This window comes from Rhododendron vialii, chromosome 3a, assembly GCF_030253575.1.
Source record: "Rhododendron vialii isolate Sample 1 chromosome 3a, ASM3025357v1".
In the NCBI taxonomy this organism is placed as follows: Eukaryota; Viridiplantae; Streptophyta; class Magnoliopsida; order Ericales; family Ericaceae; genus Rhododendron; species Rhododendron vialii.
Genome location: NC_080559.1, coordinates 33859177 through 33872463, shown reverse-complemented (window position 1 = coordinate 33872463; position 13287 = coordinate 33859177). Strand labels below are relative to the sequence as shown.

Genomic DNA, 13287 nt, shown 5'->3' with positions numbered 1-13287 from the left:
CTCATGAGAACCGCAAATTGGCTCCAAATCAACAACAAATTAAGCAATTCCATTTCAACTCGATCCGTTCCATTTGCACACCACAGGGTTAAAACTGTCCAGCATTTCATGAATTGACACGTGAAAGTATGAATCACTCAATATGAAAATTAGAACTGTTGCTCTTATAAACATTGATCGTCTGGTAATGCGTTCAACACAATAAATCAAAACTATGATTATGCTCTCAATGTCACCAACTGTAAAATCTAAGGTATAAACTATTCACCTAATTCTGTATGGACATGGAGTTGTTAACTGTGAAACAAAATGATCAATCTCTACGGAGCTCATTGGTATGTGGCCTCAATGTCCCAAGCATAAGGTAGGGCACCAAGACCATGCCGGCCATAAATAGCGTGAACTGCACAATATGCCAAATAGATTAGCTAATTTAGTCGAGTAAAAATTTCCATATCTGTAAGTGAATTCTGAATATCTACAAAGTTAATACAAAAGTGAAACACACTAGTAAATTGAGACTCTCACCAGAAGAGGTAGGGTCAAGAAACTCCAAAGTGGCCACAAAGAAAACGAAAACCTGAATGAGGAGTCCAGAGGAAAAGTATGAGCAGTCTTTAACTTAGTGGTATATCGAAGAAAATTGAAGGCAGGATAGCTCTCTTACAAGCAAAAGGATATGATCCCAAGTAAGGTAACGAACGGAAGGGCAGATGTACTAGGAGAATCCCACTTTTCACCAGACTTCCGCGAACTCCATGCTGACAAACTGGTGTATAAGAAGAAGATGACATTCAAACCAACTCCCACCATCCCAAGGTAAAATGGTACTCTGCATGAAGCAGACCCGTGGAGGTAAATTATAACAGCAAGAAGATTCTCATTAATCCACAAAAAACACAAGTCTTGACGACATGTACATTACGAATGTAAAAATGCACATAGAATACGAAAGACAAATAATACGGCACATTTGGATGACAAACAGAGCTGATGTGTCTAAATAACTTCCTAGCATTTACAGCAACGCCTAGCAATATCTAGAAGCATGAGCTCTGCATCCAAACCTTTAGGAGTGACACTTAAGCCATGGCATTTTCACTACTTAATTCAAAATGATTGTGATTGGATGTTGTCCTAATTAAGTAGACAGACAGAATGCATTAACAATCTGATCTGATGAGTTAAATTCGCAGCATACACAAATAGTTTAATGGCCCAAAACTGAATGGATCGTCCAAAGAGCCTTCAAAATCTATTTGGTATGATTGAAAGGTAGAAGATCCTGCACTCCTCCTGTGTGAATTTTGAAAGAAGACCACATTTTTTTCATTGATGTATTGAATGAATATATCAGACAAAATGTCAGTGCAAGGTTTCAGGTGTGTGACACCGTGTACAAGTACGGAACCTCAATGAAGCTGGACTAATTTTCTTTTATCCTTTTGTTCAAACAAGCTTGAAGCTGTATTAGTTAACAGCGTCCAGTTTTTCTGCAGAATCATAACTGTTATCATAACTGTTCAACAAATCCACATGGAGAAACTACAGTAAAACAAAAGATTAAAAGAGAGGAAAATGAAGAAAACAAACCATATGATACCTTTTCATAATCAATTCAAGTATCCAAATCATCCATAACGGAAAACGTGCTTAGAGGAACAGGGATTTCATAGTCTACACGAATTGATCACCCGAATAAGCAGTCCCAAAGAAGGAACTGAGAAACTAAGTTTAATCTTCAATACAGGGAACTCCGAAAGAATTCTCAGCTTCTTAACAAAACTCCGCTAGTCTAGGCCTCTAAAAAACAAACAATGAGTTTCAAATTTCAAGAGTCCCATCTTTTTGAATGAGCAATGAGAAGATGTGAAAAGGATTAAGCTTGAGCAAATTACCTTCTAATCCGATCATCATGCCACAAGATGAAAATAAAATTGGAATGCCCGTCACCGAGAAATATGATAAAAACTGCAGAAGCAATCCAAAGAAAATTCTCCACCATCTCAACCCAAGTCCTCTTCTTCTCCGATGATGTCGACTGAGAAAATGACCTTGAACTAGCATCATCCTCTAGGTCATCGTTGCTCGAGGCGTATCCTTGGCTGTTGTGCCTCTGCCTCATCAATCCACCCCCAGTTGGTGTTCCACTTCCACCAGACATATTCACAAACAAAACAATCCACAAAAATCTAGGATATACCCAACCCACTAAAAAAAAAAATTAGCCCTACAAATTTTTTTTTAGTATGGAGGAAAGAAAACTGCTTCTTTGCAACTCCTAAATCCTGTCTGAAAAATAATCCACAGACCTAAAGATGATCCGCCAATATCACTAATGGAACAGTTTCAAATTTAACCGTAGGATCCTTTCAAGTTCTATCCTTCAAGCAAACCGTTATCAAGATGGAGTCAAACCCCAAACCCTATAAAATCCTCAAACCAAAATATCCTAACTGTATAATCCAATCTTGTTCCTATCCAGAACCCACATCAAAAAATCTAACTCCACAGAAAACCCACGTAAGAAATCAAATTTTTCTCACAAAACCCACATCAAGAAATTTAAATTTCTCACAAAACCCTCATCGCAATCTACTTTCCTCACTTTTTTGAGAAACCCATGGAACAACCCACAAAGTCTATACCACTCAAATGCCTTGTATTCTTGAAACCCAGATAACGATTCGCATCCCCACCAATTTTCCCAAATCTCAACCTCTTCGACTTCCAAGGTTGTAGGCACCAATGGCGAATCAATAAAAAGAGGTAATGAACAGCAAAGAGATTGCAATAATAAATGAAGGTTTAATAAAACTAGTGTGGGTAGCAAGAGGGATCTGTACAAGTGTATTTACAGCGGCAGAACTGGAGAGAACTGCAGTTGGGGTAGGCGGCCAGATTCGTTTCTTGTACGTTTGAGGAATTTTTGGATCGTAATTGAAACTTCTCTTTAAATACTTCAAGATACGTGACCAAAACAATTACTCCACCAAATATTCCAAGGCCTGATGATTAATTGATTATCCTTCCCTACTAACTCAACTAGTTGACCAACTAATTCAATTTTGAATTCTAGTCGTTACGGGAGCGTGGATTGTACGACTTAATAACATAATAATAATATCAGAATTATATATCGGAGTAACATTGAAAATATAAAATGATGCAATGGTAACAAGGATCTGTTCATTTTTTATGCTCTTCTTTGAATATCCCATGATGGATCTTGATCTTGTCTGAGGATTGTGTATGTGGTAATTGTGTGAGACTTTCAATAGGAGAGCGCCACCTATTAAATGAGTGGATTCAACAGAATAGAAAAAATCCCATGAGCCTTTATTTTCTTACAAATCGACACCGTTTCGCTGGAAGGCAGCCAAACGCAGCGGTTGGGAAATGTTACGTGTCTTGTACTTAGACTAGAGTTCAGATATGACCATCTAATGTTCAAAGAACAAACTGAATATTGGGATACCAAAATGCATACACCGTGTGAGGTTCACTTTTTGGTTCTATTTGAATAACTCAAACCGTTCATTATATTTAAAATAATTTTTTGGGTGGTCCTACAAAAATTCAATCCAATTAAATATGTCTAAGTGGTCGATTCAATCTTCAAAATTTTCATTCAAAGTTCAGGATCTTGAATTTTGAATGAAACTTGGAAGATTAGATCGACCGCTTACATATTCAATTGAATTGATTTTTTGCAGGACTAGACTATTCGAAAAATTATTTTTAAAAAGGTCCGCACATGGCGTATGTACAACAAATTCCATCAAAATATTAACCCCAGGGGTTGGCTAATAGTTAAGACTTGAAACTTAGGGGTTTGCTTCTTAAGGTTTCAGGTTCGAAACCTCTTAAGTGATAGTATCAATTCTTTTGAGGTTAGTCTATATAGAGCTTTGCACTAATTTTAATTGGGATCCCTGCAAGTGGGCGGTGGAATTGGTCCCAAGATTAATTGAAATGCGCATAAACTGACCCAAATACCTAAGTTATAAAAAAATAAACGAAAATTCTCAAATTACATTACAAATACTCCATCGGATTATGAAATTGAAACGATGGAGGAAAGAGATTTTCTGTTCTTGTGGGAAACACATGAAACGTTATGTCTCCGTTGGTTGCCTTTGAATGGAACGGTGTCATTTTGGCAAGAATATAAAGGCCGATGAGATTGGCTCTAATCTATACCGTTGGATCCACTCATTAAGAGGTGGCACCCTCCTGTTGAAAGTCTCACACGATCACCACAGATACAATCCTCGCAGAGGATCCGTCTGGATCCATGTTATTATTATCTTTGATTGCACATTTTGAAAGTCAAAAACATAGCACGAGTTATTGCAAGAACTTTAGAACAACTTCAAATTATGCATTTAGTCAGCAAAAAAGGTATATGAATTTCAAGAAAAATGTTTAAAAAAATCATTTCAAGTTCTCTTTTTAATGTGTAAAATATCTTTTCTATATCTTGAAAAGTCTCTCAATCTTTTTGGCCAAACTCCACATATGCGGGAATTTCGTCCACTGAAATACACCCTTTTTTTTTTTAATTTATAACAAGAGGTTTTTTCCCATAGGAATGGTCAAATGACTTAAAGTTAATGGAGAATATGGGATCGGATCCTCTCTAGTCGAAGTTTTGGACTGAAAGAAAAGGTCCAAATTTGGACTATTACATTGAAAAAATCAATGGTTCGGATCTGCTTAAGGATTCTTCTCGCGAAGAATTATTCCCCTAAAAAGTATTTGAGCTGATCCAAATCATTAATTACAATATTGGATGATTTAGATTTCGCTTGTTTCCTCAATTCAAAATATGGACCGAAGAGGAACCGCTTCCATTTTAAAATTATCAAGGCCCCGTCTTTGGTGTTTTGCCAGCAATGCATAACCACAATGGATGATGCTTGCCCATCACTTCTATTTTTGACTCTTATGAATGCGCCAACCTATAACTATCAGTAGAGAATAATTATAATTTGGACCATTAAATTAGTATTGGGTATCAGTTGAATAGTTGCTGTTCTTAAGGTGTCTTTAGAAAAATTTATTTTTCTATAAAGACGGAAAGCATTATTGATATATAGCGCTTATTTAATTTATTTATTTTTGTCAAAATAAATAGAATCACTAGTATAGAAATATAGACCGAAGTTGAAAGGTGTCCAAATACACAATTGGGTTAAAACTGTATTTTGTGTGACTTGGTTTTTTCTTGAAGAACTTTTGTTCTTAATTTTTTACTTTTTCAAATTTCTTTCATCCAGACGAATGATTAATCTAAAAAAACTCACACAAATCCGACGAATGATTATACTTTTGATACTATATATTAGGTAATTCTAGGGAGCCTCCTAACTAGCCTTATGTGAGACCATTGTCTTATAGTGATGAATTTTAATTTTTTTTACAAGCATTTTCCCTCCAAATAGCTTATGGAGCAAAATTTTGGAGAGGCCGTTGGATTGTATTTTTTACCTGGTGCGGCCATTCCTTGAATTGTTGTGCATTGAGTTTGATTTAATTATTGCAGACCTCACAAGATTGATGTATCGTCTTGTTATCATAACTTAATTTGAATGATTCTCTTACCTCTTTTTGAGGAAGAGATGCTGTTCAGTGGACCTATCACCAAATCTCCCAATTATTTAATCCTCATTCCTAATTTTGTTCAAAGTGGTAGAGCACGAATGTGTGAAAACAAAGTGAATGAAATAGTTAGGGGACGCTGATCAAAAAAAAGAAATAGTTAGGGGACCATTTATTTATTTATTATCCCTGCCGAAAGGGGTATACTCCCGTACCCACGAAAAGTGGAAGCAACTTTGAAAATCATGGGGTGTGCAACTTTGAGATTGTTGAAAATCATGGGGTGTACAATTTGTGGGGCTCAGGCATGCGCCAATGCCACTTCTTGTGGTTTTCCCTTTTTTATTCTGGAGGACTAAAAAAGATATACATAGGTGCTGTTTACTCTTCTGGTGCAGTTTGGTCCCGACTTCCCGAGCGATCAGATTGGGACTCAGGATTAGTTGAGGCACTCCTAAGCTGCCTCGGACACCAGAGTTATCAAAAAATAACTGGAGGGAGGGTTGAAATATCTTAACCCTCTAATTAATAGTACTCCTACGTAGTTATCTAAACACACAGTTTCAGATAGGCCTTATCTGTTTGTTGAGAAACTCTTTCAAGAAAGAGTTTATCAATCACATTGAAACAATACTCTCACCTCTCTCCTATTGGTCCTGAAGAGAGTGGATTTGTTGAGATGAAAGTGACTGGTTTGACAAAACCAGCAGCACTCAATAAACTCCCTCAAGATAAACCTTGGTGATGATTGTGGACCGCTAATAATTTTATCCCTGCTAAAAAGGCTCTATTCCCACCCAAAAAAAGTGAATTTATTATTAGTAACTAGTAATTGAGGTTTATCCGAAAGACAAAAAATAACAAGAATAAACATAAAAACAAGGAGCTTGGTTATGATCTGATGCAACTAGAGAGTGTAGCCAAATGCATCTGCAGATCTGCCCCTTCTTGTGGCGCTTCCATTTTTAGTCAGACCATGGGTATTGTGAAGAAAAGATAATCCATACTAGTAGTCTCATTTGTTATAGTGGTGCATTTCGCCCGGTGGCAGACACAGCATTTGTACATAGCGGGGGCCTTGAACTAATGTATTTCTACAATAATTATTGGGCAGTCTAGCACTGCCACATGATGTCCCAACACCCTTATCCGCCGCACATTTCTGTCGGCCCAGTACTAAAGTCCCTATTTGTTATAGTGGTGCACTTTGCTGCATTCTGACTCATCAGTTCCAAGGTTCCAACAGGCAGGCATCATGTGTTAGGTGAGCAGTTCTTCCCCAAACAACTGATTCATCCATTGAAATTCTTAAATGAAAAGATAACCTAGTTTTTAAACTGCTCTAATGGTCCAAAAGAGTGATCTGTCAAAAACGAAAGTGACCTGGTGTGATGGACTCACAAAGGGTAGGTTCCTTGAGCTAGTTTCTTACCCCAGAGAGAACCTTGGTGTGTTGTTAATCACATTCGCAGCTTTAATGATGGTTGAAAACTCAAATAACATTAACATATTGATCACAGTCAATGACCCATAACTATATGCTATGTAGCACCGACACTGTCACGGGACACGACACGGAAACTACATGGACACGCTGAGACGCAAATTTCCAAAAAATGGGGGACACAACACGTCGTGGGGACACGCCAATATGTGTATACCAATGTATATATACCCCACACACTGATAGGAAAGTGAATTAGTTAAGTATACCAAAGAAGAGCCTTTTTGATTTACATATGCAGCTTTGGTGTCGGTTAAAACCTCAAATTGGATATAAAACGCAGAGTCAGACTCATTGCAATGAAAATCATCACTAATTTAGGAGAACAGGCTCCGTTAATTTCATCCATTATGCCCTTTATAAGATCAGCACAATCGAATAAGACAAATGAGAGCAAAGGGGGGAAAATCAGCAAAGAAAGTACAAGAGAAATGCTTTGGCTCATCAAAACCGCATAATCACCGGAAGCCTAGCCCACTAACAAAGTGCAGGAAGAATGTGCAGAATCAGGGCCTCCCACCACCATTGCAGAGACAAACCAAGTCCATCAATGTCGAATACAACACATCAAGTGATAAATAACCCAGGAATTTCCGAGTTTCGGATCCGCCATCAGAAATATCTGGATGAAATTTGCTTTCCTCAGTGAATCCATCCTCCACCACCAACCACCAGGAGATGCACCCTTGGGTATCTTCTGGATCCACATGAGCTACTAAACCTAGTGTTTCTCCTTGGTCTAACTCAAAGGATAAGCACAGGTAGTCTCGCTTTGCTTTTATTCCAACCATAAGAGCTTCCTCGTGAAGCCACCGAATAACCTGGCTTGCAATCTGTTGGGAAAAAACCCATAGCATTGACAGGAACATTAACGAAATGCAAGAACAGCAGGAAAAGAAGTACAAAGAGGCATACATAAAAGACTCGCACACGCGTATTAACCAAAGTGCATTTTATAAAAGACTTTGTGGATTGAAGTTGTAACGATTGCGTTTTATGAATGTTTAGCGCATACACACCAATGAACTTGTTATCAAACAGAAAGAGCTGAGGCTGAGATTAAAGCCTCTGAAATCTCACATGCAACATTCAAGCATGCATTAGAGAAATTTTAGCTGATGCAATTCCTAAGTGTAAAGAAAATGATGGTTGTCAACTCTTTGGTTGGTTAACTGGAAGCAACATGACAACACATACAAGCATACCATGCTATGATATACCCAACCCTTTTTGGAGCAACATACCCAATTTGGTTAAATAAATCGTACAACCTTCATTTTATCCATATTCAATAACTGAAGTTTGGAAATCTACAATTAGAATGCTTGCCATGTAAGACCCTCCCCCCTTTTGACCCCTTGCCAAATGTCAATTTAATGCTAAGTTTTAAGTCATCATAACTCGCAAAATATGAATTCACTTAAGGATACCCCTTTCATTGTATTCAAATTTAATCTTTTATTACATCTAGACGTACCATAATTGCTTACAAAAACTGAGGCATACCTGCTGAAGAAGTATCACAGGAAGATCTGCCAAGTCACAGTCATATCTGTTCGTAGAGCAGATGCTCTCAGACCTTTTGAAGAGGCCAACAACATTTGGTGCACCCTCCCCTTCTACATTGATGCAATCATCGTTCACAACCACCTTAGTCCGAAACTGTGACTTCCCATCCTCAATATGTTTAATGCCCGAGTTCTGGATTTGGGATCCGGCATGAACAATGGACCGAGGAACATTCATAGAGAGGGTCCACGAAGATGTACGAGAATTCCAAGTATGATGGGATATAAGATGGACATATGGGACCCCAGAAACCTTCAAGCATCAAACAAACAATTGTAGATAAACGAAATGGCCACACAAAGATAAACAGCTTCTTTTTCTTCCATTTAAAATGAATGAACAAGAAGTCAAACTATACCAGATTTTCCAGCTCAGCGAGAACTTTGTTTGAAAAGATCCTGTGAGCCAGAGACATGCAGAAATGACCCAGAAGATTTAACCGATTCTTCGCTGGATGATTGGCTAACTGAGTTCTAACAGCAGATGTCGATCCATCCTTTGCTTTCACAAGTACTTGTTCATGAAAAATTTGCTCCAAAAAGATTTCACAACTAACTTGATTAGGAAGCTTGGGTTTTCTTTTATGGGTATCACTTTTCCCTTCACCTAACCTTGACCCATCAAATGTTTCTAAAGGTACTATTGCAGTTTCTAAATTCTGAGTCCCTGCACTGTCAACTGTTTGATTTTCTTTCCAAGACGGCACAAGCGAAATAGATGCAGAAGCTCCTTGATCTATGCTCAATTGTAAATAGTTTTCTCGTATTCCGGTCACATTCACACCTAAAGACTGGTTGAATGCTTCACGATTCACCAAATCAAAAACCTGGAACCAGAGAACCAGAAGTGGTAAAAAACAATATTCAGAAATATGAGGTCAACAATATAAGCAAGGCACAAACCTGCTCGTCAAAGATTGCACGATGAACTTGACGGATGACTGAATGGGTTTCTTTAACAGATTCATCATCACTCAAATGTTCTTTTTTAGTTTCTTTGGATGGATCCTTAGAGGAGCAATGAGTTCGCATTTTACTAGATTGTGTTGGATAATTATACAGATGCGCACCAAGAAACACAAATTGAAGAGAGCGGCATGACTTTGGAGGTAAGTTCACAGAAAGCATTCCAGCTGGGTCATGCTCGATGCGCACTGTTGATAAAGCAGATGGGCGAGATATGGCCGCTGAATCATGTAATGAATTGTCTAATAGATCAATATAGAACCCTTCGTTGCTAGAAGTGGCAGCGACCACACGCTGCCGTTTAACTTTCCAGTTTTGCTGCAATCTATCAGCTTGTCAGGAAATCAAGTTGACACAGGATGTAATGCAAACGTCATTGTGACGCAGTAAGCTTACATTAAAAAAAAAATAAAGGCATAGAAAGAGGGCAGTGAAGATAAAGAAAACGATACAAACAATTTGTAATTCTCTGAGGTCACTGCACACGATCTATAGAGGGACGCAATCAATTTATGCGACGACAAGGACAAACAAGAAAGGTAAAATATTAAGATTGTTTATTCCAGAAACATCTAGAAATGCTGCTGTAGTTTGTAGTGCAATATTCAAGAAACTTCGACGTAGTGTATCTTGTCCTGAAGAAGTACAGCATTTAGGGGGCGCTTACCTAATGAGAGCACCGTAGAATCTTGCTTCCCTAGCCACTTGCTGTTCCAATGCTTTGGCAGATTGCTTGAAATATTTTCCAAGTTGCTGGCAATTGGAAACAAAGAACAACTAAGCTCATGATATATTCAACACAATGATACATATAGGCAAGGACACTGCACACATATCTTTCTATTGATCAAATTGTCTATGAGGCAATACTTGTCCAGGGCCCCAGGCAAAGTTATGCAACTATGTCGATACTGTGAATTTAAGCAGAGGAAGAGCATCGCAGGTATCACAACACAAAAAAACAATGTACGACAAATACAACAAAGAGTACCCGGAAACATTGCAGCTTTGTTGCCGTAGATACAGCAAGATCAGACAATTGTTCATTAGGTAACTGCTTCGGCCTGGTCATGCCAGCTACTGTAACTGCATCATTAGCTTCCACCTACACACACCAGATTTTCATAAAACATGCAACTTACACAATTATACCTAATTTAACTTTTGACAACTCTGTTTCCCATTGGAAGTTTTTCTTCCTCCCTCTGATGCTTGTAAACAGTGGCACTTTAGAGAGCATGAAAATTTCAGCTAAAAGCTTGTTACTTAGTTCAAGCAAAAATAAATAAAAAAATTGTCCAAGCGATAATCAGAATTTAGTTATTCAACTGCAATCCTCATCCTCACTGGTTGTGAAGATAAGATATCTAATTTCAAGCACTAGTCCAAATTTCGGGAAAAAAAAATTCAACTGAGATCCTCACTCACTTGTCTATATAACAAAATGAATCACGAAGATTATTATACATATCTATTACTATTATAAAAGGAAAAACCCTTTTGGTGTGTACGTCAATTTTGAGACTGGCTCACACTTTTTGTCCCCAAACTACCCCTTCAACTGTCTAAAGAAACTGCCAAGGGAGGAAAAAAAAAAAACTGTCATCCCAAATTTCTTCTGTCCTCTTTTCTACTCAATGTTATAAAAACCGCTCGGCGCTAGTTGGGCAGAGGAGGGGCACTTAGCGCCTAGGCACTGACTAGTCGGCCGACTTTATAACACTGTTTCTAGTTTCTACTTTCACATCCTATATTTCATTACATTCCAATTAATCTCTATCTATCTTTTTTTATAACACGATTGGCACACGCATCTATCGAAATTAGGTAAGTGTATGGACATTCAAGTGTAATTAAGTACATATATAAAACAGGAAAATTGACTGACGGTATTGATGAGATCGATGATGACAGAGAGCTCCTGATGAGCCAACTTCAGATTCTCCACCATGCTCTGCCACGGCCACGGCGTCGTTGCATCCTCTTTCGAAGAAGAAGTCTTCTTCCGCTTCTTGCTCGGATCTTCTCTCTCCACCGCCCATCCGAAGTCTATTCGACGAATCAGGTTCACTCTCTTCTCCTCATACCCTACATCACTGCAACATGCAGCATACACATAAATTGCATATACGTATACATACGCTTAAGTACGTCGAATCAGATGGAGACTAGATATGTAGCTTACGAAGGGTATCGTTCGGCTCCGTTTTCTTCAATGGATTCCAAGCGCCTGATCGGAAGCTTGTCCAGAGAGATTTCCAAATTCCCGTCCATTACTCCTATGATTATTTTCCGGGGAAATATCCGAGAAAATTGAACGGAGCCCTAGAACAGAGGAAGAAAGCGGGGTTAGCAAATTTGCAGTGTGTAAGATGACCGATTTGATCCCCACGTTTCGCTCTCCTTTTTTTATCGGACACGCTTCATTTTTAATGTAAAATTACCAGTAATGGCATAAATAAAATGGAGCATCATATATGACGCTATTTTTTTAATGTGAAGCTACTAGTAAACTCATAAACAAAATGAAACGCTATCAATAAAAAATGAAGCACAAATATCGAAATTTGACATGGTTATTTAACGTCCTACGCACGAGGTGGTTTCTTTCCTTTGATCTTTAGAGCATCTCCATTTTAGTTAGTGAATGTGCAAAAACTAATTGAAAACGAATCTTAGTTAAAGTGTTTTTGGATAATCCAGATTGAAAATTAATTGTAATCGGTAACAATTAATTGTGATCAGTTAAAATTGAAAACGAATCTTAGCCATTAATTGCGCAAATGAATGGCTGAGAACCTGTTCACGGAGCCTCCATAATAAGTTTCCATCTTACAAGATCATGCGTCGAATTTTTCTACCATGTTTTTAGTTTCGACCAGAGAAATAATTTTTCCAAAATTTTGGGTTATTTTCGTGGTCTTATGTGAAATTTTTTTCAACTATGGTATATGATTTTATACTTTTTCAATTTCTCTTATCAAGACGAAAACTATAATGTAAGAAATCGAGACGAAAACTATAATGTAAGAATTTAACCTGAATCTTATAAAACTTAATAAGTAGAAAGCAACTAAAAAGACAGCATTAAAACGCATTGAAAAATTAAGGCCGAACTCATTATATGTGAATTAACGCTGACTTCCAATGAGCTCTTAGCTCAGTTGGTATGCCTCTTTCAGTGGAGGCATGAGTCGAGCCCCGCGAGGGGGTGATTTGGGGTTTACGTCTATGGATAATCTTTGAACCCTTGCAAACTAACATACTAACCATTTGCTTGCGTTGCAAAAATAAATAAATTTAAGGCTTATGGCCGGGTAAGTTGGATGGGCCTGGGAGTGACCAAGACCAATTGGGGATTAGTGTGGGCTTGATAGAGAGAGCCCAAAATTTGAGCAGGAATAATTCACCCAAGGCCAAGCCCGAAGAACTCAGCCCAAAAAGCACAATTTCGTAATGTTCAATAACAGTTTTATAGTTTGGTAAAAAACATGAATAACACTTTGAGATGTCACACCCCAATCGAGCTCAACAAAAAAAATTGAAATTTCCTCACTATTTGTAGTACTCCGTTATTATTATACTAGGTGTTTAACAACGTGCTTTGCACGCTCGGCTATGTTCGCTGGCCTAATAATAATAGTA

The 13287-nt window shown here is 37.9% G+C and overlaps 2 protein-coding genes across 3 annotated transcripts; both read right to left on the bottom strand.

Moving 5' to 3' along the window:
- Positions 1-143: 143 nt before the first annotated feature.
- On the bottom strand, positions 144-3152 carry LOC131320223 (uncharacterized). Of its 2 annotated transcripts, none has more exons than XM_058350849.1 (4): positions 1899-3152; positions 668-832; positions 529-580; positions 144-403 (listed from the first exon to the last, which is right to left on the bottom strand). In XM_058350849.1, exons 1-4 carry the CDS (start codon positions 2162-2164, stop codon positions 314-316), a joined length of 573 nt encoding a protein of 190 aa, XP_058206832.1. In that variant the 5' UTR covers positions 2165-3152; the 3' UTR covers positions 144-313. The 2 variants fall into 2 exon arrangements, with proteins under 2 accessions (XP_058206832.1, XP_058206833.1); XM_058350850.1 differs by having other exon boundaries at positions 668-769; positions 1899-3004.
- A 4250-nt stretch (positions 3153-7402) lies between these two features.
- On the bottom strand, positions 7403-12046 carry LOC131320221 (mediator of RNA polymerase II transcription subunit 17). Its single transcript, XM_058350847.1, has 8 exons — positions 11828-12046; positions 11531-11738; positions 10634-10747; positions 10310-10395; positions 9580-9967; positions 9036-9503; positions 8615-8929; positions 7403-7941 (listed from the first exon to the last, which is right to left on the bottom strand). Exons 1-8 carry the CDS (start codon positions 11914-11916, stop codon positions 7615-7617), a joined length of 1995 nt encoding a protein of 664 aa, XP_058206830.1. The 5' UTR covers positions 11917-12046; the 3' UTR covers positions 7403-7614.
- Positions 12047-13287: the final 1241 nt, after the last annotated feature.